This window comes from Rhizoctonia solani, chromosome 4 (genome assembly GCF_016906535.1).
Source record: "Rhizoctonia solani chromosome 4, complete sequence".
NCBI lineage: Eukaryota > Fungi > Basidiomycota > Agaricomycetes > Cantharellales > Ceratobasidiaceae > Rhizoctonia > Rhizoctonia solani.
In genome coordinates this window covers 1,276,598-1,303,266 of record NC_057373.1, presented here as the reverse complement: position 1 = coordinate 1,303,266, position 26,669 = coordinate 1,276,598, and the positions used below count along the sequence as shown (strand labels likewise).

Genomic DNA, 26,669 nt, shown 5'->3' with positions numbered 1-26,669 from the left:
TGATCACGTGGGATGATGTATAACTATAAGGACCCGGGCAGTACGATGTCATAGTGATCATCCAGCCATCATACAACAACAATTGCCACTGCTTTGATATGCCTTACACCAAAGACGACAAAAAGGTTACGCTATCGACGACTGCGGTATGTGTGCACATATGGTAATCTGACCCTACACCTACCCATTCGCTCAGGGATCAAGCGTCGAGATCTTATTTTATGGGCAACTGTCCTATCCTGGAAAGCGTCTCCCAATGCCGAACCTGCTAGAGAGAGGCTATTCGTTCGAAGAAAGCTGTCCTTGATGGAAGGTAAGTATTCCTCTGATCACACTTCAGGACAATCAACCAACGCTCGTTCACATTTCGCAGTAAGCCCGTAAGTTCTTAAACTAGGCATCAGTTTATGCGCATTAAATGATACACAAACATAGGTTCGAGGAGGCATTCCCATCGCATTCCCATTTTTTGGGCCTCCAAGTAAACCAGAGCACCAAAAGATGGGTCAACACGGATTCGCTCGAAGCACTGTTTGGAAATGGGACAGTGTCGTGATGGACAACGAGACGGGTGTAGCTGTTAGACTTGGTATATTACTTAACAAGCGACATACAATCAATTATTGACGATTTTTGTAGTTCTTGAGCCTACCCCTAAAATCAAGGAGGTCTTCCCTCACCCATTCCACCTGGCTTATGTCGTTACTCTGACGGCTCATCAACTCTCGACCGATCTCCATGTTACCAACACCGGAAACGATCCACTTACTTACCAAGCTCTTTTGCACACCTACTTTGAGGCAGATGCGGCTACTTGCACCGTTAGTCCCTTGAAAGGATTGACCTACATTGACAAGTCAAGAACTACGCTGAGAGCGTCGAGACTCGGGTAATTGTACTCAACTACCAAATAAGGCATTTATATTAACATATTTTTAGGACGAAGTGCCTGTCAAAGAATATACCGATGCAGTCTACAAGAACGGTGGTGGTAAATATATCGGAAAATGGGCAGGTGGTGGAGTCGAGGTTAAAGCTGTTGGATTCAAGGGTGAGTGATACAGGAACAATATGCCGCCCCCAACTGATGCCCGTTTTGTAACAGATGTAGTGGTCTGGAATCCTCAAGCTGAAGCAGGTAGCAAGATCGCAGATTTGCATGAAGGCGCATGGTAAGCCTTGTCATGCATATATCGGCTAATCCACTAACAAGCGTCAACCAACAAGGGACAACTATGTCTGTATCGAAGTAAGCCCCATTCGATTTCCGCTCCTCATCATTTACTAATCTTAAATCCGTTTTACAGCCGGGCGCGGCATCTTATTGGGAAACCCTCGCCCCGGGAGCAAGTTGGATCGGAGGCCAAACTCTCAGCGCCTTGTAATTTAGAACAAAGCCCATTTCTCGGCATTGCCTCAATTATGAATTTGAAATTGGCAATAACTCGTCAAGTGCCGCTACTTGGACCATGGTCGTTGTTCTCTCCTCCGCAAGGCTGATGTATGCGCTCCTTCACCAACTTCAGGCGTCATCCCCGATGGCAGTTGAACAACCTGAGAAATAGTGGTCCTTGTTTTAGCAGCCCACTGGGACGTTGAGTACGAGCTCTGGAAGTCGTCTGTGAGCAAGTATAAATCGAACGGTAGGATGGCTACGAGGAGTACCAGAACAGCCTATTCGAGTAGTCCAGAGACCAATTTAGCGACCAGCATTCCTATTCAGTGATTTATTTGTTTAATTTTTCTAAAAATGTCTCAATTACCAGTTGCCGCTCTCAACGCCCGCGTTCCCGCTTCTCGCCGCACGAACGCTCAAGAATCCGTATGGCAAGCCGATGTTCCTCAAGAATATCATCAACACTCTGCAGACCCACGCACTCCGTACGACCCCAATACTAGCAAACCATGGTTGAAAAACCCGGGATGCTCCAGAGTCTTGTGCCCCCAAGCGAGAGGGAAGGAATCAACTCGGATGGAATCTCAAAAAAGCTAGCTTGGCTGGCCAAGAACGGGTACACAGTGGTATGTATCATTTTTCAGGACCATAACTATTATATACTGACCCAACGAAAAAAAACGCAGCATACATACGACGAAATGCTCTCGTCCCGCGATCTGGGGCCTCAAATCTCCCGCAAGGAGCGTCGTCGGCTTATGATGGAGCGCAAAAAGGCCATCTACGAAAAGGCAAAGTCCGCACACGAAGCGTCCAAGGCTAGCCGGCCTTCGAGGCGCCAGCCCCCCACCGGTCCGGCGACGACTATGACTCCAAAGGGCGCATATAGTCACCAACCAAGCACTGCTCCTGACCATTACCCCTCTGAAACTCCCATGGCGGTGTGCGAACCTTCTGCCCCCGTTCAACAGATCGATCCCTCCAAGTGGCTCGAATCGTCTTTCCACGAGGTCGATCCTGCGTTTTTGCCCGATGCTGGACTTCCAGCTGATCTAGCTCTGATGGCCGAATTGAACGAACTGTTTACGCACGACGAGCAAGTCGCTTACGGGTTCGTACCCAAGGGATACTATTCGGCTCAAGATGAATATTATCAACGACAGCAGTACGGTGCATACCCCCAGCAGGGTCATTATTCCGGAAACGCGGCCGCACCCGAGTTTCCGCACTATCCCAGTACCCCCAGGTGGTAGCCGCAACTACAGGGGGTAATAGTTATGATCTCACACGGACTTTAAGTACTTATTGATGATCATGTAACAACGCAACGCGCTGGTCGCATATTTATGTACTATAAGAATTATAGTGTTTGTAACCCAATGCATCCGCTTCTAGAGAAAAGAGAACAAACATCCGGCCAATTATGTGGCAATACATAGATGATACAAGATGGTAACAGTAGAGCGAGATTGAGGAATGAAATGGCGATCATGTGAATAAAATGAGAAAAGACCATGTGCAGAATGAGTGTGCGGAAAAGCAATAAATGACATAAAACCCAGGGTAACCATAAAAGAGTTGAAGTTTGAAATCAGTGTGTATCAGCAATCGAGCTGAGACGTTTTGTAGATTTGCCCGGGCTTTGAGATTGGGGTGTCACGGATCTTGCAAGGCTCCAGAAATCTGAATGAGAATCAAAGGTAGATAGTTGGGGTATCAGATGCTCGTTATATCCAGCCAACCGCAGTAGTTCTAGGAATTGAGCACGTGAATCGGGAAATATGAATGTACTAAGAATACGTTGGAGCTGCGCCCGCGTTAGTCACAGCGCAAAGCTGAAGTGCTTACAGAACTCACATTTTCACGAAGAACAGGCAACACAACATCCTTTGACGGCACGGGTGCCCTGATGTGGAGTGTTCCGGGAGTAGTGTCGCGCGATATGGGTGAGGCGGGGTCAATGGCATGGCGCAGGTCCCAGTCGTCCATTCGGAGTTTGATGCCATTTCCTACTCCTATACCGAGTCGCTCGGTGGCACGAACCAGCAGAGCCTGCTCCTCAAGTGCGAGCCAGCGCTCCCAAGCTTCAAGCCTCCTGCCGTCACTCCTAAAGTTCCTGAGCGCATCTCGTACACGCGACCAGTCGTCCTCGTCCCCACGCCAAATGAGTGCATCGCCCTTCTCGTTCTTTTCAGACTCGTTTATGGTTGTTGTGGAGCCTGGGGTGGGAACAGGATCTGTTGATGATGGGCTGGTTGACTCGACCTCAAAGGTTGATGAACGCAAGGGAGATACGGCGTTTGCGGGCCGCATCATCAGCCTAACCCAACGTCGCCGTCGTACCCATCCACCAGCGTTAAAAGATCCTATAGAAGCACGCCATCCTTTTGAACGAAAGCACCAGTTGTATTCATAACCGTCTTGCTGGACCTGTGGCATGTTGAGTGAATTGCGAGTGGGCGTAATCCGTAAATAGGTCATACCTCCCCATCACCACGCATATCTACCATCCAGAATTTGCTAGCAAAGGAAAGTGAGCCTTGGCGTATCGTGATAGTATGAGAGTGTTACGTACCTCACCCAACGCCATGTGGGATCTGGGAGCTGATAGTCGGAAAGGGCCCCTATTGCACGAAGAGTTGTTCGCTGGCGGGATGCGACTCTGCCATGACCCGTGGCCTCGTTGGGGACGGTGAACGGAGGTGGGCTAAGTATAACAGTGTCAATTTAAATATCATCACGTAATGAGACAGAACCTACTCGTTTGGCAATAACGAGAGCTTAGAATAGTACGGGATGGAGAATAGAGTGATGCTGGGCCAACCTCGTGAGCCTTGCAGAAAAGAAAGAGAAAAAAAGAGATAGAACTTACCCCCTCTGGTTCTCGTAGAGGATAGCCCACTCGTAAAGATCCTTGGACTCGTCGTCGTCCTGAGACTGGGAGCCATTCTCAACGCGGACATCCGTGTTGATCACGCAGTCTGGCTCTGGTTCTGCATCGAGCTCAACAATGTTCAAATCAACTCCTCTCCGGCGGTTCGAACGCAGACTGTCATCGTTGCTTTTGCTACCATGCACTGACAGTCGGTGGGGCCTTAAACTAATCCGTCGCTTATGTCGAGCCGCGAGATGTTGTTGCGCTTCAGGGACAGGTTCGTGCGAAGCACTGGGTAGGGTTGGAAATGAGCTTGAGCTCATCGGCTCGGATACGATGAGTGAATTCCGCTGCGACATACGGGAAGGAGGGGGTATACTGTAGTCGGAGAGGGGGAAAAGGGAGGATTGGAGAATGCTGGCACGTGACGTCACATCATACACACATACAGTAAGAAGTGGCGCGAATTGGATAAGAACCCGGATTCGAATTTGAACCGTGAATATTATTCTCTAGTTTATTCCTCTTGAATCGGTCCTTTAATCAATCACGACCGAACCTTGCTACATGTCGCTATTGAGGCTGAGATCCCTTGTGCGACCTCGGGGAGTTGTATCTCTTACATCGTACCGATTGTATTCGGCTCTTCCCACAACCTGCCCATCGTGCAATAGACCTCTCCCGACTCGACTTCCTATCTGTCCCGCTTGCTCACACATTGCACCTCTCCCGTCTTCAACGAATTACTACTCCCTGTTTGATCTTCCCGAAAATACGTACAAGGTAGACACAAAAGACCTCAGAAACCGATTTCTCAAAACACAGCGACTTACTCATCCCGATGCCTGGTCAGCCAAGCCGGAGGTGCGTTAAAGGGAGGTTGCTCGCCTTGCTATTTAATTCATCCAGCTTGTCGTAGAAAGATAAAGCTGCGGCAGCGAATTATTCGTCGTTTGTGAACAAGGGGTATGAGACGCTGAAATCTCCGCTAAGAGGGCCGAGTACTTGCTTTCATTACGCGGTGTCGAAATGGGCGAGACGGACTCGCTGGAAGATCAACATTTCATCATAGAAATCATGGACTCTAGGGAAAACGTGGAAGTAGCCGAAACGAGGGATGACCTCGAGAGCCTCTTGGAGGATAATAATGGTACGCAAGGCTAGCGGAAAAGTGAATGGTACTCAATTGCTCGATCTAGCACAAGTACAAGATGAGATCAACACGATCTCCAACGCATTTGATCGCGGGTATCTCCAAACAGCTAAAGAAGCAAGCATTAGGCTCAAGTATAGATTAGGGGTCCAAGACAGCATAAATGCGAGACTACACAATATGTGATGTGCGCCAATATTATTGCAATTAAAGAATGATGCATTTGTGCGTGAAATATAATAACTATGTACTTGCTTCCAGGCAAACACATCAAAGCGGGCTATAGTAGCAATGCAATGCAATGTAAAGTGACAACACAAGCCGAGAGACACATGCAAAGGCGAGCCATTGTCCAAAACTGCCTGTAGGCAAAACCAAGAAGAAAATAAAACAAATAGATCACAGCGTTAGATCGTTCCGTGGGTCAAATCCGAGTTTTAAGCAGCAATCTTCTTCTTGTGGTGTGTTGTCATCTCGGTGACCGTGCGCCAGCTGCGGACCATCGTGGCATGCACGTTATCCATACCATGGGTTTCGTCGAGGTATTCATTGCTCTTTTGATCAGAGAGTAATTCTTGAGCGGTGCGGCGGTCTGCAGGGGCGAAAGGCTGGTTGAATTCGTTGAAAATGAACGACGAAGGTGCCTTGGGCTCGTGTGCCATGATTTCAGCAAGCTCACGAGCAATAGCGAGGCAGTAACCATCGATATCAAGATCGTTGTCGTCGTAGTTGACTATCAAATAATGAGTACATGTGTAATCAAACTAAGGTATTGTTACTCACAGGGATTCTCGATTTCAGCACCAATCTCCAAGAAACCAAGGAACAGGAACGCAGCAAAGCCGGTGGCAGGAATGGTAATCCATTTCAATTTGTCATAGATTTGGAACTAGAATGGGGCTGCATTAGTGGCAAAATCAGCGCGCATACAACGGGTGCTTACTGGCAAGAAGAAAAGGTATAGCCAAATTGCCATGCGCAAGTGGGCCTGGTAAGCGAAGGGAACTGTGGGGTATTGTCAGCGCCAAGTCAAACACGGTTTCAACTTTAGTTACTCACTGGGCGTGGTAGCAATGCGGCGGAGCTGGACAGAAGCATCTTGTAGCGAGTGAAGATTGTTGTTGAACGATGTGGCAGCAGCAGCCTGTAGCAATCCACTTTGCAACAAGAAGTTGTAGTAGGAATTGAGGTGAAGGCTAGGTACATTCCGGTCAGCCGCCGTGGATTAACTGTCAAATAAAGGATACACATACGCAATCTCCAAAGGCACAATTGACTCAACAACGGGACGGTGCTTCTTCTTTCCGGTCCAGGCACTGCGTTCACCATCAATCGAGGCGTCGTCCTCCCGACGAACAAAAATACGCTTGATGAGCTTGTAGATGGTCTTGATGGGCATGAGGATAGGGAAGTAGTCGAAGAACGTAGTGGGAGGAGGGTTGCGAGCGGGAGCCAAGTGAACATGGTCGGGACTGACGTCAGGGAGTGCCTTTTCAGGGTCAAACGTCTTGTTCTTTTTGCGCTTGAACCCGCCCTCGCTGGAATCGGGGTCGCGAGGGAGGTGGTGACCGCCTATATTGGCATCATCAGACCAGAGAGGAAGCTTCTCAGTGCTTTCCATAGCGCCCTGTTGCATTGCGTATTGAGGGAGGAAAGCAATCAAGGGATACAAGTCCTGATAGTAAATGCCAGGTTCTCCACGCAAATAGTGCTATAGGAAAGAGTGTTAAAATTTTGACATCCCAAACCAGGGGGATCTAATCATACCTTGACCGAGACGGAGAAAGCCTGAATCAAGTTGATCATAGAGGACTTTTCGATCATGACCTTGAGGAGGTGGTCCTTGGGAAGAGGAGTGGAGGACTTGGCCGAGCGGTCAGTCGGAACATGGATCCAGATGAGATTGGCCAAGTTACGGCTCTGTAATATGGGTTAGATCCAGGCCATACAATGGCGAATTGGAACATACGCTAAGAGAGATGGTAGTCCATAGCTTGCGACCTAAAACAGCCATGAGTAACAGGACACTTCCGGGTAACCAAAAAGTACGCACCCTCCCAATAACGGTCGTATGCGGATGTTGTACGGAAACTAATGACCAAACCGAGCACTGTACCCAATACTGTGAGCAACTGGGGGTCGAACGAGAGCTTCGTGTCGGTAAATTTTGAGACACAGGCAACCACTGACAAGGTGAGGTCACACGACCAACAATAAGTCACTTTTCATATATATGCCGTAAGATCGACGATCACTTACTGGCACCGATGCCGGTGAAGAACATGAGTTCTGGCCATAGATCATTTAGAACCTGTTCGACGTCGAATTATCAGCAATTTTCTCGTAAAGATAGAACAATGCCGACTCGCCGTGCCGCGGAATTTGCGGAGGGTGAGACCACCGGCAAGCAAGGGGCTAGAGGACACCATGCGAGACGTAGGCGACTAGAGGTTGGATATAATCTGGAGAGATCTAGTTGATGTGCACAGCACAGCTGGTTTTTAAGTACAAACGAAGGTGGTGGTAGTGTGGCCTTGTACTTGGCAACACGCGATGGTTTTAGTCTCGGGCAGAACCCGATTTCACATTCCTTCCTTGATTGCCGCCGTCAACTCCAGCAGGTCCAGGCCCAGGAAGGAAATGTTACTGTTTCGGTAAATTATATGACCTCCTTTTGTTTCGGCCTAGTCTGATTCACCGCAACCACACTGAACGATGGATACTCTCAAAGTACAGATTACCAATATAGACTGGTCGCTTGTCCGCTCGGGCACACTCGACAACACCAGGTTCAGTCGCTGTCCTGTGATTCGAATATTTGGCATCTCCTCAACAGGCAAAAAGGCTTGTGTACACATACACCAGGTCTATCCCTATTTTTACGTTCCATATGACGGATCTATGGCTCCCGAAGAAGGTAATTTTTTGTGCTATCCCAAGGTCTGATCGCCATTCATCCCAGATCTCACTCTGTAGTTGGGCGCTACATTCGCTCACTCACCCAGGCGCTGAATCGTGCGATTGCAATCTCCTTGAAGCGGAACCCACTAGACGCAAAATATGTGCGCGCTGTCATTCTCGTCAAGGGGGTCCATTTCTATGGCTTCCATTGTTCATATTCACCCTTTCTCAAGGTGATCATGGCGGACCCTGGTCTAGTGCAGCGCGCTGCAACCGTCTTGCGATCTGGAGCGGTCATGCGACAAAAGATTCAAACCTACGAAACACACATAAGCTACTTGATGCAATTCATGTGCGACTTTGGTCTCTATGGTTGTGGTTCATTAGAGTTTTCTCGTTATTACTTGCGTGAAGGAACAGCGGAATGGACTAACCGAGGTGAGTACACGTGGTTTGGCAGACAGAATCCAAAATTAACTTGAGGCAGATACCTTACCAGGCGAATTTTCCAAATCCCCTCACCCTAAAATATCACGAATGTCGGTAGAAATTGACATAATATCTCATCAAATATTGAATCGCAACAAGCTTTCCCAACGCCACTTTCACCATAAGCTCGATATTTCAGCCTCCGCTCACCTTCTGAGCCCCTAGTTCAAAGCGTTCGCGAGCTTTGGGATGGTGAACGGGCTCGCAGATCCGCCAACGGCTTGAATCCGACCCCCGAGATCCCTCAAGAAGGCAGTGCCAGCCAACGTGGGGTCGGAGGTCAATGGGAACAAGAACCCCTGTTCTGGGAACAACTCAGGACTCGTATGAATACCCCCAAGGCCGAGGTCAATGCTCCTCAGGGGTGGGAGAAATGGGTTATGACCGCATTTGAGAGCGTCGAGGCGCTTTGGGAGGAAGGCTGGAAAACTTGGATGCCTCAAGTCTTTGACCGTACGTCTGAACTCGGCGAGAATCCAAAACGCTCTGTGCAACACGCGAGCGAACTTAACCCGTTTAGTTCGACTCAGGGGGAACAAAACCAGGAGCTGCAAACGACGCATGTATCCAGCCCAGATGATGTTGACGAAGATATTGCTGCTGGGCAAGCATTGCAAAGACTCGTGATTGCCGCTGAGGATGCCGAGGATTGGCACGATGATGATGAACAGTGGGACGACGATCTGCTATATGATGAGGAACCGAAGGAAATAGCTACTCAAGTAGTGAATAGAGAGATCAGCGTCCCAGCCACCCCAACGTATGTACCAATATACTGTGGCGATTTGTAACTTAATATTGCGATCGATAGGAAGCAACGCTTCCGCACAGCAACGCCCGCGTCCGCTTCTCGTCAGGACAGTCCGTCGATCTCACTCGATCGTGTCGGGAGTGGAAGGTATGACTGAAAATATGTTATATACACGAGGCATGCTAATTCGTTTTTGTATAGTCGTTCGTATATATCACCAGCTACGACACCCACTAAAAAAATAACCATAAAGTGCGTTTTTTTTTCTATATTGGCTGGCACACATAAACCGAATTAATGTGGACGTTCGAAGTGACTCTCCCTCCAAATTCGATCGCATGCTTGAAGATCTTGAAAAGGCGCCCGTACGAATACCCGTACGAGCACGAAGTGCATCCGTAGTAAACGCCACACCCGGGAGTCACCTGGCTGCAAAGAGGGCCAAGTCAACGATACCCGTGGTCGAGCAGGGTAATCCATTTTTAGACGCCAATGTCCCATACCCTGTGCAAGGCACGATCACGCGTACAGACGATGGGACATCTCCAATTGCAAAACGTAAGAAATTGGCTCATGAAGTGGCTGACAAACCAAAGACAAAAGTTACACGTTGGGTGACCTTGAGGAGCAACTGATCAGCATCACGTACCGAGCTCCTCAGGCTCCAGTAGCTCGGGCCCAGTGTATGAGTATTACCAGCGCCCACCATCGACAAAGCAGTTGGTCGAGTCTCTAGCGATTATGGACTTCCGTCAAAGATTTATCGAGCACCTTATTACTCTAACGAGGACGACCTTCCTGAACGACCTATGCGCTACGCTGGGCGGGTTTATCACATCAGAGGTGGCACTGGGGTTGGGTCACTAGAGCACTGGCAATCAAACTCGGCTCCACCCCAAGTCCTCAGGAATGTACCCGACATTACTGGTTGGGAATACGCAGGAGTTCCTCCAAGTTCGAAAGTAGTGAAAAAATGGCTTGATAGTACCCCAATGCAAGACACAAGAAAGGCTCCCGATCTATGGAGGTCACAGGTAAGGTGTATATGCGCGTATTTTTTGCTGGATAAATATCAGCTATGTTAAAGATCGAAGGGCCTACCCAAAATACCCACGGGTTTAAAATAACCCAAAAGAAAACCGAGAACTCTGGCGCTCGACAGAGGCAAACAATTTCGGCTATGTCCGTTGAGATCTTCGGTAAGATCATGCATTTCCTTCGGGGTTGGGTTCGATTGCTCTAAAATATGCATGTAGCCTGTTCACGAGGAGATTTGCTTGCGAATCCTGCCGAGGACGAGATCGCCTGTCTCTTCTACTCGTACTCTGAGTCGGGCGGAGACGCCGAGGATAGGGCCGACTATAACAGCGGCTGTATCATTGTATGTTCCGACCAACCGCATTCGGTCGATCCGCGCTGGATTCCTGAGTACAAAATTGAAGTGGTTTCCAGCGAGCTCGATCTATTGAATACGCTTATCGATTTAGTACGAGAGTTTGACCCGGATATTTTAGCAGGTTGGCAAGTGCAGACAGCGTCCTGGGGATACCTCAATACGCGTTGTCATTCTATAGGTTTGCTTTGTGGCCTTTATCATGAGCTTGGTTAACTGAGTAAACGAATTCAATAGGCTTGGGTCTATCGGAGGAAATTGGCCGTGTATCTTCCGATCATGGTCACAAGCCAGGCTCGGAGCAATGGGACGAACGACATGGGGCGAACTTCAATGTCGTTGGACGACACATTTTGAATGTGTGGCGAATTATGCGATCTGAGCAATCGCTCGACCAATACACTTACGAGAACGTCATGTTTCACCTTATGCATAAGAGGTACGTATAATGAAATGAGCCTTGTTACGCGGGCTCATAGCTGAGGAGCAACGACCCAGGGCGCCAAAGTATGCACCAAAGACACTTACACAATGGTTCAAGTCGGGTGTTCCTTTCCGTGTAGTACGAGTATTAAAATACTGGGCTGAGCGAACGGCAGCTATTCTTGATTTGCTCGATCATACGGAACTAATTCTCAGGACGGCGTAAGTATATGTATTCATTTACCATAGCCAGGTGGCTTGACCAACTTCATACAGAGAATCTGCGCGGATTATTGGTGTTGACTTTATGTCGGTTCTCACTCGGGGCTCCCAATTCAAAGTCGAATCGATCATGTTCAAAATCGCTAAACAAGAGAACTACGTGCTAATATCACCCTCCAAAGAACAGGTACGTATTGTGCATGGGAGTGATCACGGCTTCATTATTTATACGCGCAGGTTGGCTCCCAAAATGCATGTGAATGCCTTCCGTTGGTAATGGAACCTGAATCTGCCTTCTATAATCCATTGGTGGTGCTGGACTTCCAGTCTCTTTACCCATCGATTATGATTGCGTACAATTATTGTTACTCAACTTTTCTTGGTCGGTGTGCTTTGTTCCAGGGGAGGAACAAATTTGGGGTAACCGAACTCAATCTTCCCCCCGGTTTATTGGAGACCATTGGAGAAGAAAACATACATGGTAAGTTTTAGTCATATCTGCCACCGGGGCTTTCGGGCTGATATGCTTTTCCCAAGTGGCGGCTAACGGGATGGCATATGTCAAACGCAACGTGCGCGAGGGGTTACTGGGAAGGATGTTAATGGAGTTATTGAATACTCGCATTATGGTTAAGCAGGTGGGCACCATGCGTTCAGCGATTATCAATGACTCACGATGTTGCGGCATAGGCAATGAAAAGTGCGAAAGGAGATAGGGTATGTCGGTGATAAATGCGGCTTAGAACTCGGTCAATGAAGTCTTTCCTAGGGGTTGTATAAAATCCTTAATGCGCGCCAACTCAGCCTAAAGGTGTGCTTGTTCGACTTTCTATTCTCGAGCTGACTTTGACTTAAATTGTCCGAGCTAATGTGCAACGTCACCTTTGGATACACAATGGCTGGCTTCAGTGGCCGAATGCCAGCAGCTGAGATTGCGGATAGTATTGTACAAAGTGGCAGAGAAACACTTGAGAAGGTACATGGTGTCTAGACTTCAAAATGGTGGTATACTTATACTACGCTATGGAATCATAGGCAATCGCGCTCATTGAAACAACCCCCAAATGGGGAGCCCGAGTAGTCTATGGGGACACCGATTCCTTGTTCATCTACCTTCCGGGAAGAACAAAAGATGAAGCTTTTAGGATTGGTCACGAAATAGCAAGTGGGTATATATGCGCATTATTACATACGATATGGTTTGCTGAATACTGGTAGATACTGTGACTGAAAGCAACCCACCGCCCATCAAGCTCAAGTTCGAGAAGGTGGGGGTTTTTCCATTATGACAACCACTTATTCACGAGAGCGTGCAGGTTTACTACCCATGCGTGCTGATGACCAAGAAGCGATACGTTGGGTTCAAATACGAAACACCAGATGACAACGAACCAGAGTTTGATGCCAAAGGAATCGAAACAGTGAGAAGGGATGGGATACCTGCTGGCCAAAAAATGGTTGAAAGGTGTTTAAAGTAGGTTCTAAATACCTATTTGTAACTGCAAGACGAGAGACTAATCATTTATACAAGAATTTTGTTCCGTACGCAAGACTTTAGTGAAGTAAAAAAGTATTGCGTCGAGTCCTGGACAAAGATACTTAAAGGTCAAGTCACACCCCAAGACTTCATTTTCGCAAAAGAAGTGAGGTTGGGTACTTACAGGTACGCATATATCTACATTAGTGCAAAGCGAAGAACTATTACTAATGTCCTTGTAGTGAAAAGGCCCCTCCGCCTCCCGGGGCAATAGTTGCTGCAAAGAAACTTGCCCTCGACCCCATGGCCGAGCCTCAGTATGGAGAACGTGTTCCATATGTTATTATTCGCGGTGAACCAGGGTCTAGGCTAATTGACCGCGCAGTCCCGCCTGAGGAGCTTTTGAAGGATAGGTGCGAGGCATTCCTAAAAATTGCTCCAATATTTACCGTATTATACCCAGGAGCAAAAACATAGATGAAAACTACTATATAACTCACTCGCTAATACCTCCCTTAGAACGAATCTTCAATCTGGTCGGGGCGAATGTCCGGCAATGGTTCGAAGAAATGCCTAAGCCTGCGCGGTTAGACCCGATCGCTACCATCGGAAGCTCAGAAGAGTCTGAAAATAATGGCAGGTACAATATAGATGGTCATTTTAGGAGGCTGGAATGCGTCGTGTGTAAACAACCCAACGATACCAGTAAGTTATTATGATCTTAGTGAGATGAAATATTACGATGACTAACATCCGAGTAGACGTATGCGACGACTGTCTCGATGACCCATTACTCTCTGGAAAAACACTTCTGGAAAAGGTTCGTAGGATAGAACGTAGGATCAGGGGAGCGCAACTAGTATGTGCGACGTGTACCGGATCGCCAGCGTCGGAAACAATTATGTGCGAGTCTTTGGAATGTCCCTGGATGTATGCTCGTATCAAGAGTGCCCAAAAACTGGACAGCATCAAGCAAATTCAAGCACTTGTAACGCAGTTTCCCACTCTCATGATTCAAGCCAATGAAGATTACCATTTTAGTACCCATCGAGATTAATTTATTTGGATTCCTACTATATAATTGCAAAATTTGCTGTCTATTCCTTTGCTTTTGCTAGTTGTACTTTCCGAGCCTCACGTGACCGTTAGCATAGGGGCGCTTTACCAAATAAATCGCGTTCCACACAAATCCACTACCTTGATACCTAAAAAGTGCTTTACAGGCCCTCTGCTCGTTCGACAATCATCCCTGAAATATAGTGCCATGTCTTCATTCTTTGGACTGTTAGTCAAATATGATGGTTCAGCACTTCACATTCTAATAACTCACTACAGCGCAAAGACGCGAACATTCAAACCGCGAAAAGATGTACCAGAAGGAACAAAACAATACCAACTGAGAAAATATGCCGAGGCAACACTAGTACGCGAAGAAATTTGCCAGTTTCTGTAAAATAACTTATAAAGTCTGGTGTTAGGGCTCTGGCAACCTCCGGTTAGCGGTTGTTCTGCCCGAGGGCGAAGATCTAAACGAATGGCTAGCAGTTCATAGTAAGTTTGTAGTGTGGATGACCAAATAACCTACTCAATTTATATAGCCGTCGACTTTTTCAACCACCTAAACATGCTTTACGGCACGGTAACCGAATTTTGTACTCCACAGCAGGTAGGATTCATCGATGCGAGTCAGCGTTAATGCTAAGTATTGTGGCTGTAGTGTCCCATCATGTCTGCGGGGCCGAGATATGAGTACCTGTGGGAAGATGGCGTCACTTACAAGAAGCCAACCAAGTTAAGCGCGCCCGACTACGTGGACGCACTAATGAATTGGGTACAAAGCCTGCTCGATGATGAGAAGGTTTTCCCGAATAAGATAGGTACGTCTGACACGGTTATCCCTATTCCTTATTTCATGAACTTCTTCAGGCGTACCATTTCCGAAGAACTTCCAATCGACAGTTAAAACAATTGTGAGGAGGTTGTTCCGAGTTTACGCCCATCTATATAGCCACCATTTCGAGCAAATATCTGCGCTGGGAATAGAAGGTACATTTTACGATATAGTTTATAGAGCAAGCAATGACCCTTGAATCAGCTCATCTAAACACCAGTTATCGGCACTTTTTCTTGTTTATTAACGAGGTTAGTTAGCCATATCACCCGTTAGTTTGTTATTAACATGACTCTCTGTTTTAGTTTGATCTAGTGGACAAGAAAGAGCTAGTCCCCCTTGATGAGCTCAATGATGCTATCCTAGCTGAGGACAAGGCCCGATGAACAAGGTACCAACGCCTATGCACACGCAGCTTCGTCCATATGTTTGACGTATATTTGTTGTGTGGCGACACCATGGTCTTTACGTATAGTCATCAGTGCACTAATATAGTACATAATAGTTCCATTATTTAATTTCTTGACTTGACGATTCTCGGAGACAGTATCTAGAAGGCTTGTTTGAAAGGGGGAAACGGTTCTGTGCTGTCGAATTACTCACGGTTTTGATTAGCTCATAGAAGCGCTTTTGGCCTGCGAACAGTATGGCGGCGGTCAAAACACTCTGCGCTAACTTGCTCCCGATGCCTCGATACAAGCCAGCAACACCCTCTCGCTGCATAATCTTGCTCAAGCCGTCCCAGGCTGATTTATACTCACGAGTATGAGCATGTCCCGACTGCATGCGCGATTTAATGACAATGTATGGGTAGGTTATCGTAGTAGCAACTGGCCAATATGCGTGTCAAGTCAAAAGGGGATATAGAGTCTGTTTACACTCACCAAGTTTCGATAATGCACCCAATAGGAAGTAGTCAAGACTAGAAAGCGTCGGAATTCCCTTTAATTTCGCAGTCCTGAGCTTAAGAGTACGCTGAGCTACTAGAGCATTCTTGAGCTGTTCAAACACTGTGTACTGCAGGATGGGGTTGATAACCAACACCAAAGCTGGTCCTATACCCCTCCAAAAGGCAGCAGGCCCATCTGTACGCAGGATCCATCGAATGGTAGCAAAGAAGCCAAGCTTCTTCCTTGGTCCTTGAGGCTCAGGCGCCTTCGAAGGAGCAGTAGTCGATGGGAGCGTGCGTACCGCCTGGGTTGTTTGAATAACCCATAGGGGGTTAGATGCTATGCTTGTCGCCGAACCGGCGACCAAACCAGCGAGCATAGACTCTAATGTTGAGAGTGCATTCCCTTTTCTCGGAGACGAAGTCAAGATGACCGAGCGAGACTTTTCATAAAAGAAGTAATACACGCTACATTCCAAAAAAGTCATGTGAGTATGCCAAAGCACGTGGTGTCAGAGACTTTACCCATTGGTCACGGCGATCCCAAGTAACGAGGAATTCAGCCCGCTATACAGACCTCGAAGTCCTTCGGTTTGAATGATATCCATTATGGCTTGATATGTGGACTTGTGAATAGGTGGTTAGAGTCAGGGCATTAGTGATCGTAGTGGCTCGGGGTTGGCCAAGTACCTTGTCTTCCTTGTTGATCTCCACAGCTGCTCGAGTTGAGAGGAAAATAAGTGGGCTAAAAGGATGTGTCGAATCAGTGAATTTAGTTCACTATTTAGTAGATATTAGATATCTACTCACTATGTCATGGTCATTGCGACAACTCCTCCCGCCGCTAAAAAGGCAATTGTTTCTGAGTCTCACACTCCCATGGCCAACTCTACTCGAGTTCTTACCACCAGCCATAGCGTGCGTGAGTTGGTCATTGTGCGACATCTTCAGTGACTATGCGTTGGTAGCAGTATACGCGTTCGAGGTTGGAGGGCAGCTTGGGTGCAAGTGGTAGACAACTGAGTTAACAAGAGCCGGTGGTTGTCGCAGGTGTGTGCCGGTAAACCCGTTTGCCGAGAATTGGCATATGCGGGGAAGGGGAGCACATGTGAAAATGGCAATTACAATGCCCTGAACGAGATAAGATTAGATCCCGTTTTCTAGCGCTAGCGACCATTACTATACTGTCTGTCACTTTAAGCTTGTATTGTACCTAAGAAGCGACAAACCCATGCAACCCAATGTCTCTCTTGCATGACCCAGAGTGAGCAATTGTAGTATGGAAACCGACTGAAATCAATGATCTGATACTGGGACAGTTATATCTCCCATGCTCTCCGGCTGACCTACCTTCGCCATGTCGAGGATCCGTATGGAAGTCGCATTATTTCTTTCAATCCACTTTACAATGCCAATCCATACATACGCGCGGCAGGATTCGCCGATACAGACGCGTGGCCTCAACTAACCCAACCTGAGAGTCCCAAGCCAGTCGAATCTCAACTAGCTCCTCCGCCATCTCCAGGCCAACAAGATGGATTTCTAAGGAGAGTACAAGATGACGATACGTCAGTAGCTCCTGAAGCTGGAATATATCCAGGTGCGAATCTCAAGTATAGTGACACTATTATGGGTCCGTCACGTACCGGCTTGGCCGGTATGCGAGTATCTGGCAGGCGACACTCTGGCCAACTACGCGGAGGGTCCGTACGCTCAGCTAGCGCTCTTTCGGAAAGTCAATCACGACTGCGATCCGATTCAGCACCTAATCTCGTTCCTGGAAGCGCCAATCCTCATGCAATCGGCTCCAATGTTCTATCGGACACCGCTCTTGCCACAGATACTATACCTACAAACGATGATGAACGAACACAAAAGCGCAATTCTGCTGGCTCGGGGGTCCATATGGCTTCTGTTTCCTCTCCTGATGTTGTTACTACCACTAATGTTGCTGCTGCGAGCAATGGTAGTACTCCTACTGCTACATTGTCAGGTCCTGGCCGTCTCGCACCGGAGACTCCCGTTGGTTCTCCTGGTCAAACACAATCAGTGCAGCCTCCAATTGTCAACATACCGATATTTGCGCGTGCTGCTGAGATGGAAGAGAGGAGAAGACAACGTATCAGGGCACGATTTGCGCCTTCACCGTCCAATCTTACCCCTACGAGTACTGAGCCCACTCCACCTCAGGTCTCAAGAGGAAACACGCCCGCACCTCGCAGAGCGGCGGACACACTTTCTCTCTCAGGTACCATTGACTCTAGGACTTCTCGAGACGAAGAAGGCTCAGCGACCATTGACGGCGAAGGAGATGTAACTGGCGTGCTTGAGGACTCGGAGGATGATGATACGGACGAAGATGGAGATGGGGACGCAGATCCTGATGGAGACGATATGGATGCTGATATGGCCGAAAGCGGTGACCCAGATGACCTTTCACTGCTATATAATCCGTGAGTTAGACCTGCAAGCTAAGTTACAAACTGATTCTAATATATTTCTAGGACATTCACCACTACGAACGTCAACCCATCGGGAAGCTCTGATGAAAACTCTTTCCTTTCTGGCAATTCAGCAAACTCGCTTTCCCAACACCAATCCCAATCGTTCGCTCCTCCAATTCCACGTGCTCGTCGTCTGAGTCCAGTTACTGAATCAACGTCAGAAAATCTCATATCCTCAACACGGCACACTCCCCAAAGTGTCCGTATTCCGATGCCGCGTCCTATTTCTATTCATTCTCCCCCGGCACCACCCACTCCTAGAGCATCCGGTACACGCTCACGCGCTTATTCTAGCGCAGCCGGTTTTCGTGTTCCATCCCCTGAAGAGCCGCCTATGGTGTTCACGCGGTTGCCTGTTCCAACTCGTGGATTGAGCGACAGGTCGGCGCTGACCGAGGCACTTGCAGCCCGCTCCACCGTTTCGGATAATCCATTTACGGAGTTATATAGCGCCATATCTGGAAGAGCTGAACAGGGTGCGATTCCGTTCCGACTGTGGTTCCCGCACGCAAACAAAGTCAAAGACAAGGACCGTCGTGGGCGCACTATTGAAAAATCTTTCTCGCTCGAGGTCAAGGTTCGCAAGGACGCGCTCGCCGAGGAATTGATTGGATTTGGCCTTTGGGCATACTGGGAAAGTAGTCAAGAGCCAAGGCTGGACGAAGGACTCCAGGGGAAGACCCAGGCCGAACGGGATGCTCGCCTCAGTGCTGCCGGTTGGAATCTAAGGATGTGGGAGGACGGCGAGGTGGATACAGATTTTCCACGTAGGTGTATGCGACAAGTTACGCGTAGTAACAGGACTGAGGGCTCGGTTAGCTATTGCAAGAACGCAGACTATGACACAGATCAAAACGTTCGAAGAGCTTGCCATTGTCGAAGCCACTCCAGAACAAGGTAAGCTTAGCAACCTGCTCCTTCTACCACTCATCTTATTGATTGGGTACAGTACAACAAAACATAGCTGCCGAGGCATCGATTGCTCGGCGCCCTTCTCGTATGATGGTGACTAAACCTCGTCAGGACTCGAATACTACTGGTGGTTTAGCCCCACCGGGTGCGGTTCCCGGCCAGACAGGTCCTGTAGCAATGATGTCCAGCTCAGATGTTGTTACGTCCAATATCTTGACTGGAGCGTCTTTCGGCGGAACTACCAGTGTAATGCCGGGCGGACCTTCAATTTTCCTTAGAATTAAAGTTGCAGCGAAGGCAGACGTGCACTATAGCACAACTATCAACGTGTAAGGAATAACGAAGCTTCCCTTTTTAGGTGATATTGACTTGCGTCTTCCCACACAGCACGGCCGATACGTATATGGCTGATGTGCTCGAGCATGTTTGCCGAAAACGACGCCTGCAAGATGTCAAAGAGTGGGCTCTGATGACGGAAAACCCATCCATCCTCATCCCTCTCGACCGCACTGTTGCTAGTCTGACTGGAACAAAAGAGCTTCTTTTGGTAAAACGATCCCTATTGGACAGTCTGGGATTGGGGAAACACTCGAGGGTACCCCGAAGCTCGGACCCGAATGGTTAGTTCCGAACTCTTTCGTTATCGGTTATAAACCAATCGATTATCCGGTTACAGCGTCTATTTTTGATATGCTGCAAGATGCGAACCCCGGCCGGGGTTTCAGTTCGTCGATGGATTATCGCGAAGCGTACAAGGCAAGTCGGAACCGTCAAGTCGCCTTATAACTGAACTCAAAATTCGTAATTTATCTTTGGTAGAAATTCACTGTGCATCGTAAGATTCCAATGCTTGTTGGTCGTCATGAGCGAATCATCGCAATAGACGGGGATTACATCCATGTACGCCGTGTTACCAGTGTTCTGGTTCTGGATCGATTTTCATCATTCGTCATGCACAGATTATGCCATCGAATAACCGCGCGTTCTTGGACACCATGAAGACGAGCTCGTATCACATCAAGACTGTTATGGGGTGCAAGAAGACAAAGAAAGCGCCGAATAGTATCAAGCTAGTCGTACTTAGAGACGGCGGGAGCAAACGCTACGATTTTGAAGCAGAGGATGAGAAACAAGCTGGTGAGTGTGGCGTGCATACTCTCGGTTACAGTAATTGAGCTCAGTGTGTTTGAAACAGGTGAAATCGTTGAGACTATCAAAAATCTGCAGAAACAGTATATGCAAGATCGAACAGGTACATTGAACAAAGCCAAGACGGTGAAGCGGCCGAAGGCGGCTCGTTAGCTGTGAGCGGACAACTGTGTCTATGCGTCTTGTTTACCGAGTTGTGTTACTATTGTGAACTGTGGGGCCAGGGTTTCTTGTGCGTATGTAGTGACGACATGTTGGATTATGCAATGCTATTGACGCAGTACCCACTTGAGCTGGTCTCGGCTCCGGAAAAGTGGGCATCTGAGCTCTAGGCCGTGGTGCCGGGACACACGGGCCACTGCCGACCTAAATATCGGGTACGTCATCGGTCATGACGTGGGGAGAAGGCCCCATGTGAGTCCTCTCTGGAACATTTTCGCCCCATCGGATCCGCCCGCATGTCGCGAATTCCGTCCAGGCAGGTCCCCACGTCGCCGGGTGCGCTTTCGCCAGACACCCAGCATCCGACGTACTTTGCTCACCAGCCAACACCAACTGCTCAACCCCTAGCTGCCTATCCTCCACCTCAAGCAGTGGCCCAACATGACCTGTCCCGTGCCCCCTCGTCGATGTCGACTGGTACCTCCGTAACATCGGGGTCTTCAGGTATATCCACACAGACAGCCGCTACAAATATTACTCGCCCATCTAGTTTTTCATCTGAAAACCCGCATTCACCAGAGCCTGAGCTCCACCAAGTGGGAACTGGCGATACTCGTCCTGGCCCTGTACCACTTCAAGGAGAGGTATCACCACCTACACGTTTTAGGCAGTCCGATCCAGGGAAGGCATCAGGGATTATCCAGGCAGGAGTTGAACAAGGTTCTGCTAGCACAGTCGTAGCTCGCCGACAAACGTTTCCTGGCCAGAGTACGACGGTATCTGTGAGAGCGCGGCCTTTCACTCTTTCTCAACCCCCGCGAGGTAACCGAAGCGCCACACGGGGCTCCCAAGGACGGACGCTATGGGGGCGCGAAGGACTTCCAGCTCGATTGTATGATACTCGTTACGCACCCGGTGGTAGCCCACTGGCTATCCCATCGAACGTTTTGACCGGTGCACATCAAGCACCAAGACTTTTAAGTGACACCAGTCAGTTTTCAAGGCCTGTTGTACCAGCAATGAGACCTACTCACCACCCTATACCTGATCCCCGTCTCGTTCCCGGAGTTGCTCCAGCCCACCCGATTCCTCTACAGAATGTGGCTAGACCGTTAGAACCGAGTGGCGGTCTCATGCCAATGGCTTCCAGCCTTTCTTCTCAAATTGCTATCCCACTAAACCCTTTGAGTTCATCTCTAACGCGAGATGCATTACTCGCACATGCTCTCAAACTGTATGAAAACCCAGGCTCTGGGGGCCATCCTCCTATCGGGGTCACCGCTCGGCCAATCAACTCCAAGTCAAGCGAGCAGGAGCGTATGGATCCTATGGAGATTTACAGCATCGAATTGCTCCCTCTGCTTACTTCTCTGAGAGCTCTCCATCCAACACATTTACCTACCGCATTGTTGCTCGCGTGCGTTCAGTACGCATTGAAGGACTATGACGGAAGTCTGAGGACAAGTCACGAGATTCTGACCCTTGATCCAAACTTTGTGAGTCGAAAGCTGAAACACACAGTTTCACCACAAACTCACGCATATACCCATACTAGGTTGAGGCGATGTCCAATATCGCAATAACGCTTCGAGCAATAGGTAATTTGCAAGACGCAGAATCCTGGTGGAGGCGTGCTGTTCAACTTCGTCCTTCATATTGGGATGCTATTGTGAGTGGCGAAAATTAGCAACTCGTGCAGGGATAATAAACCATCCGTAGGATAACTTGATTGGACTTCTCTGCAACCCTCCCCGAGCAACCAATTCAAACATGCCCCCAAGCATAAGTCAGCCTCGAACGCGCCAAGCCCTGGACATCTGTGAATTCGTCTTGAAACAGACAGTTCCGGGACCTATCATACTCAGTAGCTGGTCTACTGGCTTGGTCCAGGAAGGCGAATTCCACCGTCTCCAGAACGTCCTTTATACCAGCGGTAATCTCAAATTCGTCCTAGCTGTCACTGAAGAACAACATCCAGACCCAGACAAAGAGTCTTCTGGACTTCGAGATCAGTTCGCAGCTGTCGAATTATTGCTCAACAGGCGGTTCCACGTTGCACCTGAAGCTGCTAGCATTTATTTGACTACGCAAGATCTTCTCCTAGGTTTGGCTGTTTCAGCACTTTATGTTACTGGGAACCTGCCTTCTATTCCGGAGCTTGAAGCAAGCGTGAAGAACAACCCGCGCCTCGATCTTCTATACCACATACACAATACACAATACGCCGTACTCGGCGCACTTGCCTCAAACAATGTCCTACCATTAGTGTTTATCAAGCCCGAAAATATCTTCTCCATGATGACTTACTTATTTCCTTCGACAAAAGGGCTATTCCCTGGTGTCGTTGATGAGGCCGGGAGCAACTTGGATCTTGAAGCAATTCCAGCAGTTCTCCCGGCCGGTGCGACCAATGCTAGTAGAATGACAGCAACCGTGCTACTTACTGTTGCAAAGTACCTCCAGGAGGCAGCAAGACGAGGTGATACACTTCCGTACACACTTCCATCAAATGGTCACGATGCTCCTACCATTCGTGCCTCGCTCTCTTCGGCCTTATTGCTCTATTATTGTGCACTAGCTCTTCATCCTTCAGCATCCGTATGCAATAACCTTGGTATACTTTTGTCGACTTTGTTGGGTGACCATATTACTTGCCTGGTTCATCCGCCTGGGACGACACAACCCACGTATGAGGTCTTAACGGACCTTCGTTGGCCCGTGCCTATTACTACCAAGGATTGGCTCTGGATTCGAACCACCCTCATTTATTGACGAACATAGGGTCCTTGTTGAAAGACGAAGGGAAACTGGATGAAGCTATTCTGTAAGTGGTAACTTCAGGTTTACCCCGCCCTGGTCGGCGCAGGTATACATGTGTTTACTCTACACAAAACCAGCCTCGGTTTGTTAGTGTAATAAAAATTGTGTTTACATAGTGCTTTGTGCACACTATAGATTATATCCATTACTGACCATTATCTTAGGATGTACTCGCGCGCACTCGCAATTAAACCAGATTTTCATGTCGCATTGGTTGGTTTAGTCCTCCGAGCGAATCTGGATATGATATTTACTACCCTTTGTGTAGGCCAATATCGCCAACGCAACCAAGGACGCCGGCCGAATTATCGAATCAATCGAGTACTACAAGCGCGCTGTGCTTGCAAACCCTTACTTTCCCGAATCTATAGTCGGATTGGCCGGGGTACTTGGATCCATCTGTGATTGGCAAGGGCGCGGAGGGCTTAGTTCGGACGTGTACCTTGACGTAAGCGGCAATATTGTAGTGCTTGAAGAAGGTCAATTGGATTCTCGGCCTCCCGGAATACTGGATAAGATACTGGAAATATGTGACTCGCAGATCATCAGCGCATACTATGCGAGTTCAGGGATAATAGCGTCGGATCGTACCTTGGAACAATGGATGGAAATTGTTGAAGCATGTTTGGGGCCGTTCAGTACGCAGAGACGACAGCGCTGGGAGACTTGCCTTGGGAGGTTCTACAAACCTTTTGATCGCGCTGAAAAGCGAGTGTATGAGGCGGGTGCAGTTGTACGACTCATCGAGATGCTCTCAAGAGTGCTGCAAAGACGTTGGTACATGGATAGCTATGGATCTGGGGCGTATCTCAAAGGAAAAACTCGAGAACTGGATAGGTCCAAATATCGTCGGCCGAGGCTCCCTGCTGCAATGGTTGCGCCCCTTTCGCTTTCCATTCTCCCATTTCACACCGTAAGTATGTTCATATTTGCCGCCTGGCGCCAATCATTTAATACTATCTGTAGTTTACTCTCCCGCTCTCAACAAGGAGAATTCGTATTATTTCTCATCGACATGCGATCCGTACATCATATCTAGCACTCAGTCAGGATTGGCTACCCTCACATATATATCCTCCACCACCCCCACCCAACAATGGCAGGTTTAAAGTGGCATACATTTCCAGTGATTTCAAGTAGGTCTCACTCATGCCTTCCGCTTCTTCTATCTTATATTTGTCAAGCAACCACCCACTGGGGCATTTAATGCAATCGGTTTTCCAGTTTCACAACAAAGAACTCTTTGAGGTCTATTGCTACGCAACAGCCGCGTCTGATGGGTCTAATTATCGAACTAGAATAGAAACAAGCGCACATCATTTTCGGGATGTTACCACTTGGTCTACACAGGCGATCGTGGAGGACATACAAAATGAAGGAATTCATATATGTAAGGGCCATTTGATGCCGTTTAGTACGCATTCTAATACCTAAAAGTGATCAACCTCAACGGTTACACCAAGGGGGCACGGAATGACATATTTGTCGTGAGACCAGCACCCATTATTATATCCCTGATGGGTTTTGCCGGCACGATGGCATCAGGTAGACCTTGTTCCTCCAACCAGGAGTTGATCATTTTAACGGACACTATTCCTAGGATGGTCCGATTATATTCTCGCCGACCTACAGTCTTGTCCCCCCCTTGGGAGCGCTTCAGAAATCTGGCGCAGACGCCGTAGAGAGGAACATGAAACGTCGCGAATGCAGGATCATTTCGAAACATTGTCACTCGAGCACGATTTTGACATTGATCCCGATCCTGAGTCTACGTCGGAAGATTGGATGTTGTAAGATATATAAAACTAGATTATATGCGCTACTTGAGACTGACCAATCTTCCCAGTACCGAGAAACTCATGTAGGTACCAGTTATCTCAGCGCATTTTCGAGGTCTGAAAATATTTACTGACCCCGTTCAGCCTGATGCCGGCAAGTGGCTTTTTTCATAATATGTATAGGAGCTAACTACGGACGATAGCACATTCTTCGTTACGGATCACAAGCAATCATTCCGTGAGGACGACCAGGAAAACGCACTCGCGCTGCGCGGACGTACCCCTACTAATGAGCTCATCTGGAAATTTGAAGAGATACGCAGACATAAGTTGCGCAAAACCCTGTTTCCGGATATTCATGAGTATGTTGGCTACCCGTCATGTACCTCCTGATGCTTAGTCCTTCGCGCCGTAAAGTGATTGGATTATCTATGCCAACTTTAACCAGGTAAGCGTTCGAAATCAAACACCCCGCCCATTCTAATCGCGTTTATTGTTTAGCTCTACAAAGTTTGTACTCGGTGTTCATTACCATTATTAAACTGATACAATTGATGCACTGTTTATGTGTAGGTCGACCCGGTAGGATATCCGCGCTCATCGCGCTCGACGTCTGCCGCTAAACTCGTCCTCAGGTAGTGTTCAATTCTTGGCTTCGTATTCTGAACCGAGCCCCCAAGAGCATTTTGTGGCTGCTGCGTTTTCCTTCTCTAGCTGAAGGAAACCTACTTCGCTGTGCAGAATTATGGGCGGGTCCGGACGTAGCCAAGCGCATCAGGTTTACAGACGTAGCGCCTAAGGAAGTTCATGTTCGGCGGTGTCGCGTTGCTGATTTATTTCTGGACACTATTGAGTGCGGTGCACATACAGTTGCTACAGAGTTGGTCTATCCTTATTCCACGCTGACCTGAAATTTGCTCACACGGCATCGACAGCGTACTGTGGGCAGGTACTCCGATTATCACATGGCCAAGATACGAATATAAGATGTGTTCAAGGATCGCTGCGAGCGTTGCTCATGCAACCGGTTATGGCCATCGAATGATTGTGTCAAGCCTAAAAGATTACGAGGACCGCGCCGTCGATTTAGCAAAGAGTGTAAACTTTGTCGCAGCTTCCGATGACCAAGGGGGGTGGTATAGACAATGCCGGGGGGCACTGTCTGATTTGCGGCGAAGCCTATACCTCAGCAGAGATACCATGCCACTCTTTGACACAGCTAGATGGACGAGAAATGTGGAGAGGGCATATGCAGAGGTCTGGCGCCGATGGGAGACCGGAACAGAATTTGAGGAATCAGACGAATGGCTAGCATCTTCGGGAGAAGAAAAGGAGACTTCGTGCGTTTACGTCAGGGAGGAATGATAAAAAGGACACCAAGGTGGCTATCTGATATATATGATTTGGTCTATCGGTTAAGGTTTGCATATCTATGCCCCTGCACCCTGTATCAACTAGCGTTTTGGAAAGACAAATATTTACAT

At 48.3% G+C, this 26,669-nt stretch overlaps 10 protein-coding genes across 10 annotated transcripts; 7 read left to right on the top strand and 3 right to left on the bottom strand.

Annotated features, from left to right (window-relative positions):
- Window positions 1–98: 98 nt before the first annotated feature.
- On the top strand, window positions 99–1,385 carry RhiXN_00422 (glucose-6-phosphate isomerase; the record flags this gene model as incomplete). Its single annotated transcript, XM_043320241.1, has 10 exons — window positions 99–146; window positions 205–313; window positions 341–372; window positions 436–589; window positions 640–821; window positions 863–889; window positions 940–1,051; window positions 1,106–1,172; window positions 1,228–1,249; window positions 1,308–1,385. 10 exons carry the CDS (start codon window positions 99–101, stop codon window positions 1,383–1,385), a joined length of 831 nt encoding a protein of 276 aa, XP_043179253.1.
- Window positions 1,386–1,750: 365 nt separating this feature from the next.
- On the top strand, window positions 1,751–2,649 carry RhiXN_00421 (uncharacterized protein; the record flags this gene model as incomplete). The annotated part of the gene is made up of 3 exons (XM_043320240.1): window positions 1,751–1,881; window positions 1,935–2,022; window positions 2,083–2,649. The coding sequence occupies 3 exons, from the start codon at window positions 1,751–1,753 to the stop codon at window positions 2,647–2,649; spliced, it is 786 nt and encodes a 261-aa protein (XP_043179252.1).
- A 338-nt stretch (window positions 2,650–2,987) lies between these two features.
- RhiXN_00420 (integral peroxisomal membrane peroxin protein) lies at window positions 2,988–4,594 on the bottom strand (the record flags this gene model as incomplete). Its single annotated transcript, XM_043320239.1, has 6 exons — window positions 2,988–3,203; window positions 3,254–3,826; window positions 3,880–3,916; window positions 3,972–4,103; window positions 4,157–4,210; window positions 4,269–4,594. 6 exons carry the CDS (start codon window positions 4,592–4,594, stop codon window positions 2,988–2,990), a joined length of 1,338 nt encoding a protein of 445 aa, XP_043179251.1.
- A 244-nt stretch (window positions 4,595–4,838) lies between these two features.
- Window positions 4,839–5,610, top strand: RhiXN_00419 (iron-sulfur cluster co-chaperone protein HscB, mitochondrial; the record flags this gene model as incomplete). The annotated part of the gene is made up of 4 exons (XM_043320238.1): window positions 4,839–5,135; window positions 5,191–5,237; window positions 5,267–5,421; window positions 5,471–5,610. 4 exons carry the CDS (start codon window positions 4,839–4,841, stop codon window positions 5,608–5,610), a joined length of 639 nt encoding a protein of 212 aa, XP_043179250.1.
- Window positions 5,611–5,861: 251 nt separating this feature from the next.
- On the bottom strand, window positions 5,862–7,853 carry RhiXN_00418 (bestrophin protein; the record flags this gene model as incomplete). The annotated part of the gene is made up of 10 exons (XM_043320237.1): window positions 5,862–6,157; window positions 6,208–6,313; window positions 6,368–6,429; window positions 6,484–6,620; window positions 6,678–7,135; window positions 7,192–7,344; window positions 7,394–7,425; window positions 7,478–7,609; window positions 7,684–7,713; window positions 7,790–7,853. The coding sequence occupies 10 exons, from the start codon at window positions 7,851–7,853 to the stop codon at window positions 5,862–5,864; spliced, it is 1,470 nt and encodes a 489-aa protein (XP_043179249.1).
- Window positions 7,854–8,139: 286 nt separating this feature from the next.
- On the top strand, window positions 8,140–14,137 carry RhiXN_00417 (DNA polymerase family B; the record flags this gene model as incomplete). The annotated part of the gene is made up of 25 exons (XM_043320236.1): window positions 8,140–8,341; window positions 8,401–8,763; window positions 8,980–9,574; window positions 9,626–9,712; window positions 9,767–9,817; window positions 9,879–10,123; window positions 10,162–10,248; window positions 10,286–10,599; window positions 10,653–10,764; window positions 10,822–11,139; window positions 11,196–11,397; window positions 11,457–11,603; window positions 11,658–11,790; window positions 11,841–12,084; window positions 12,141–12,241; window positions 12,294–12,320; window positions 12,373–12,414; window positions 12,469–12,579; window positions 12,639–12,768; window positions 12,822–12,871; window positions 12,920–13,077; window positions 13,135–13,266; window positions 13,323–13,493; window positions 13,544–13,785; window positions 13,842–14,137. The coding sequence occupies 25 exons, from the start codon at window positions 8,140–8,142 to the stop codon at window positions 14,135–14,137; spliced, it is 4,560 nt and encodes a 1,519-aa protein (XP_043179248.1).
- A 207-nt stretch (window positions 14,138–14,344) lies between these two features.
- RhiXN_00416 (Mob1/phocein family) lies at window positions 14,345–15,357 on the top strand (the record flags this gene model as incomplete). Its single annotated transcript, XM_043320235.1, has 8 exons — window positions 14,345–14,364; window positions 14,416–14,503; window positions 14,559–14,631; window positions 14,679–14,746; window positions 14,798–14,957; window positions 15,007–15,126; window positions 15,176–15,222; window positions 15,277–15,357. 8 exons carry the CDS (start codon window positions 14,345–14,347, stop codon window positions 15,355–15,357), a joined length of 657 nt encoding a protein of 218 aa, XP_043179247.1.
- Window positions 15,358–15,485: 128 nt separating this feature from the next.
- RhiXN_00415 (mitochondrial carrier protein) lies at window positions 15,486–16,805 on the bottom strand (the record flags this gene model as incomplete). Its single annotated transcript, XM_043320234.1, has 7 exons — window positions 15,486–15,521; window positions 15,575–15,801; window positions 15,856–16,328; window positions 16,386–16,486; window positions 16,551–16,605; window positions 16,671–16,704; window positions 16,766–16,805. 7 exons carry the CDS (start codon window positions 16,803–16,805, stop codon window positions 15,486–15,488), a joined length of 966 nt encoding a protein of 321 aa, XP_043179246.1.
- A 296-nt stretch (window positions 16,806–17,101) lies between these two features.
- On the top strand, window positions 17,102–20,578 carry RhiXN_00414 (stress-activated map kinase-interacting protein; the record flags this gene model as incomplete). The annotated part of the gene is made up of 10 exons (XM_043320233.1): window positions 17,102–17,124; window positions 17,180–18,313; window positions 18,365–19,131; window positions 19,184–19,261; window positions 19,314–19,605; window positions 19,664–19,896; window positions 19,953–20,050; window positions 20,096–20,176; window positions 20,236–20,413; window positions 20,472–20,578. The coding sequence occupies 10 exons, from the start codon at window positions 17,102–17,104 to the stop codon at window positions 20,576–20,578; spliced, it is 2,991 nt and encodes a 996-aa protein (XP_043179245.1).
- Window positions 20,579–20,883: 305 nt separating this feature from the next.
- Window positions 20,884–26,550, top strand: RhiXN_00413 (glycosyltransferase family 41 protein; the record flags this gene model as incomplete). The annotated part of the gene is made up of 17 exons (XM_043320232.1): window positions 20,884–22,083; window positions 22,143–22,256; window positions 22,307–23,225; window positions 23,282–23,411; window positions 23,572–23,620; window positions 23,676–24,320; window positions 24,374–24,543; window positions 24,592–24,797; window positions 24,845–24,952; window positions 25,008–25,197; window positions 25,254–25,268; window positions 25,389–25,547; window positions 25,603–25,633; window positions 25,687–25,695; window positions 25,759–25,767; window positions 25,821–26,065; window positions 26,121–26,550. 17 exons carry the CDS (start codon window positions 20,884–20,886, stop codon window positions 26,548–26,550), a joined length of 4,629 nt encoding a protein of 1,542 aa, XP_043179244.1.
- Window positions 26,551–26,669: the final 119 nt, after the last annotated feature.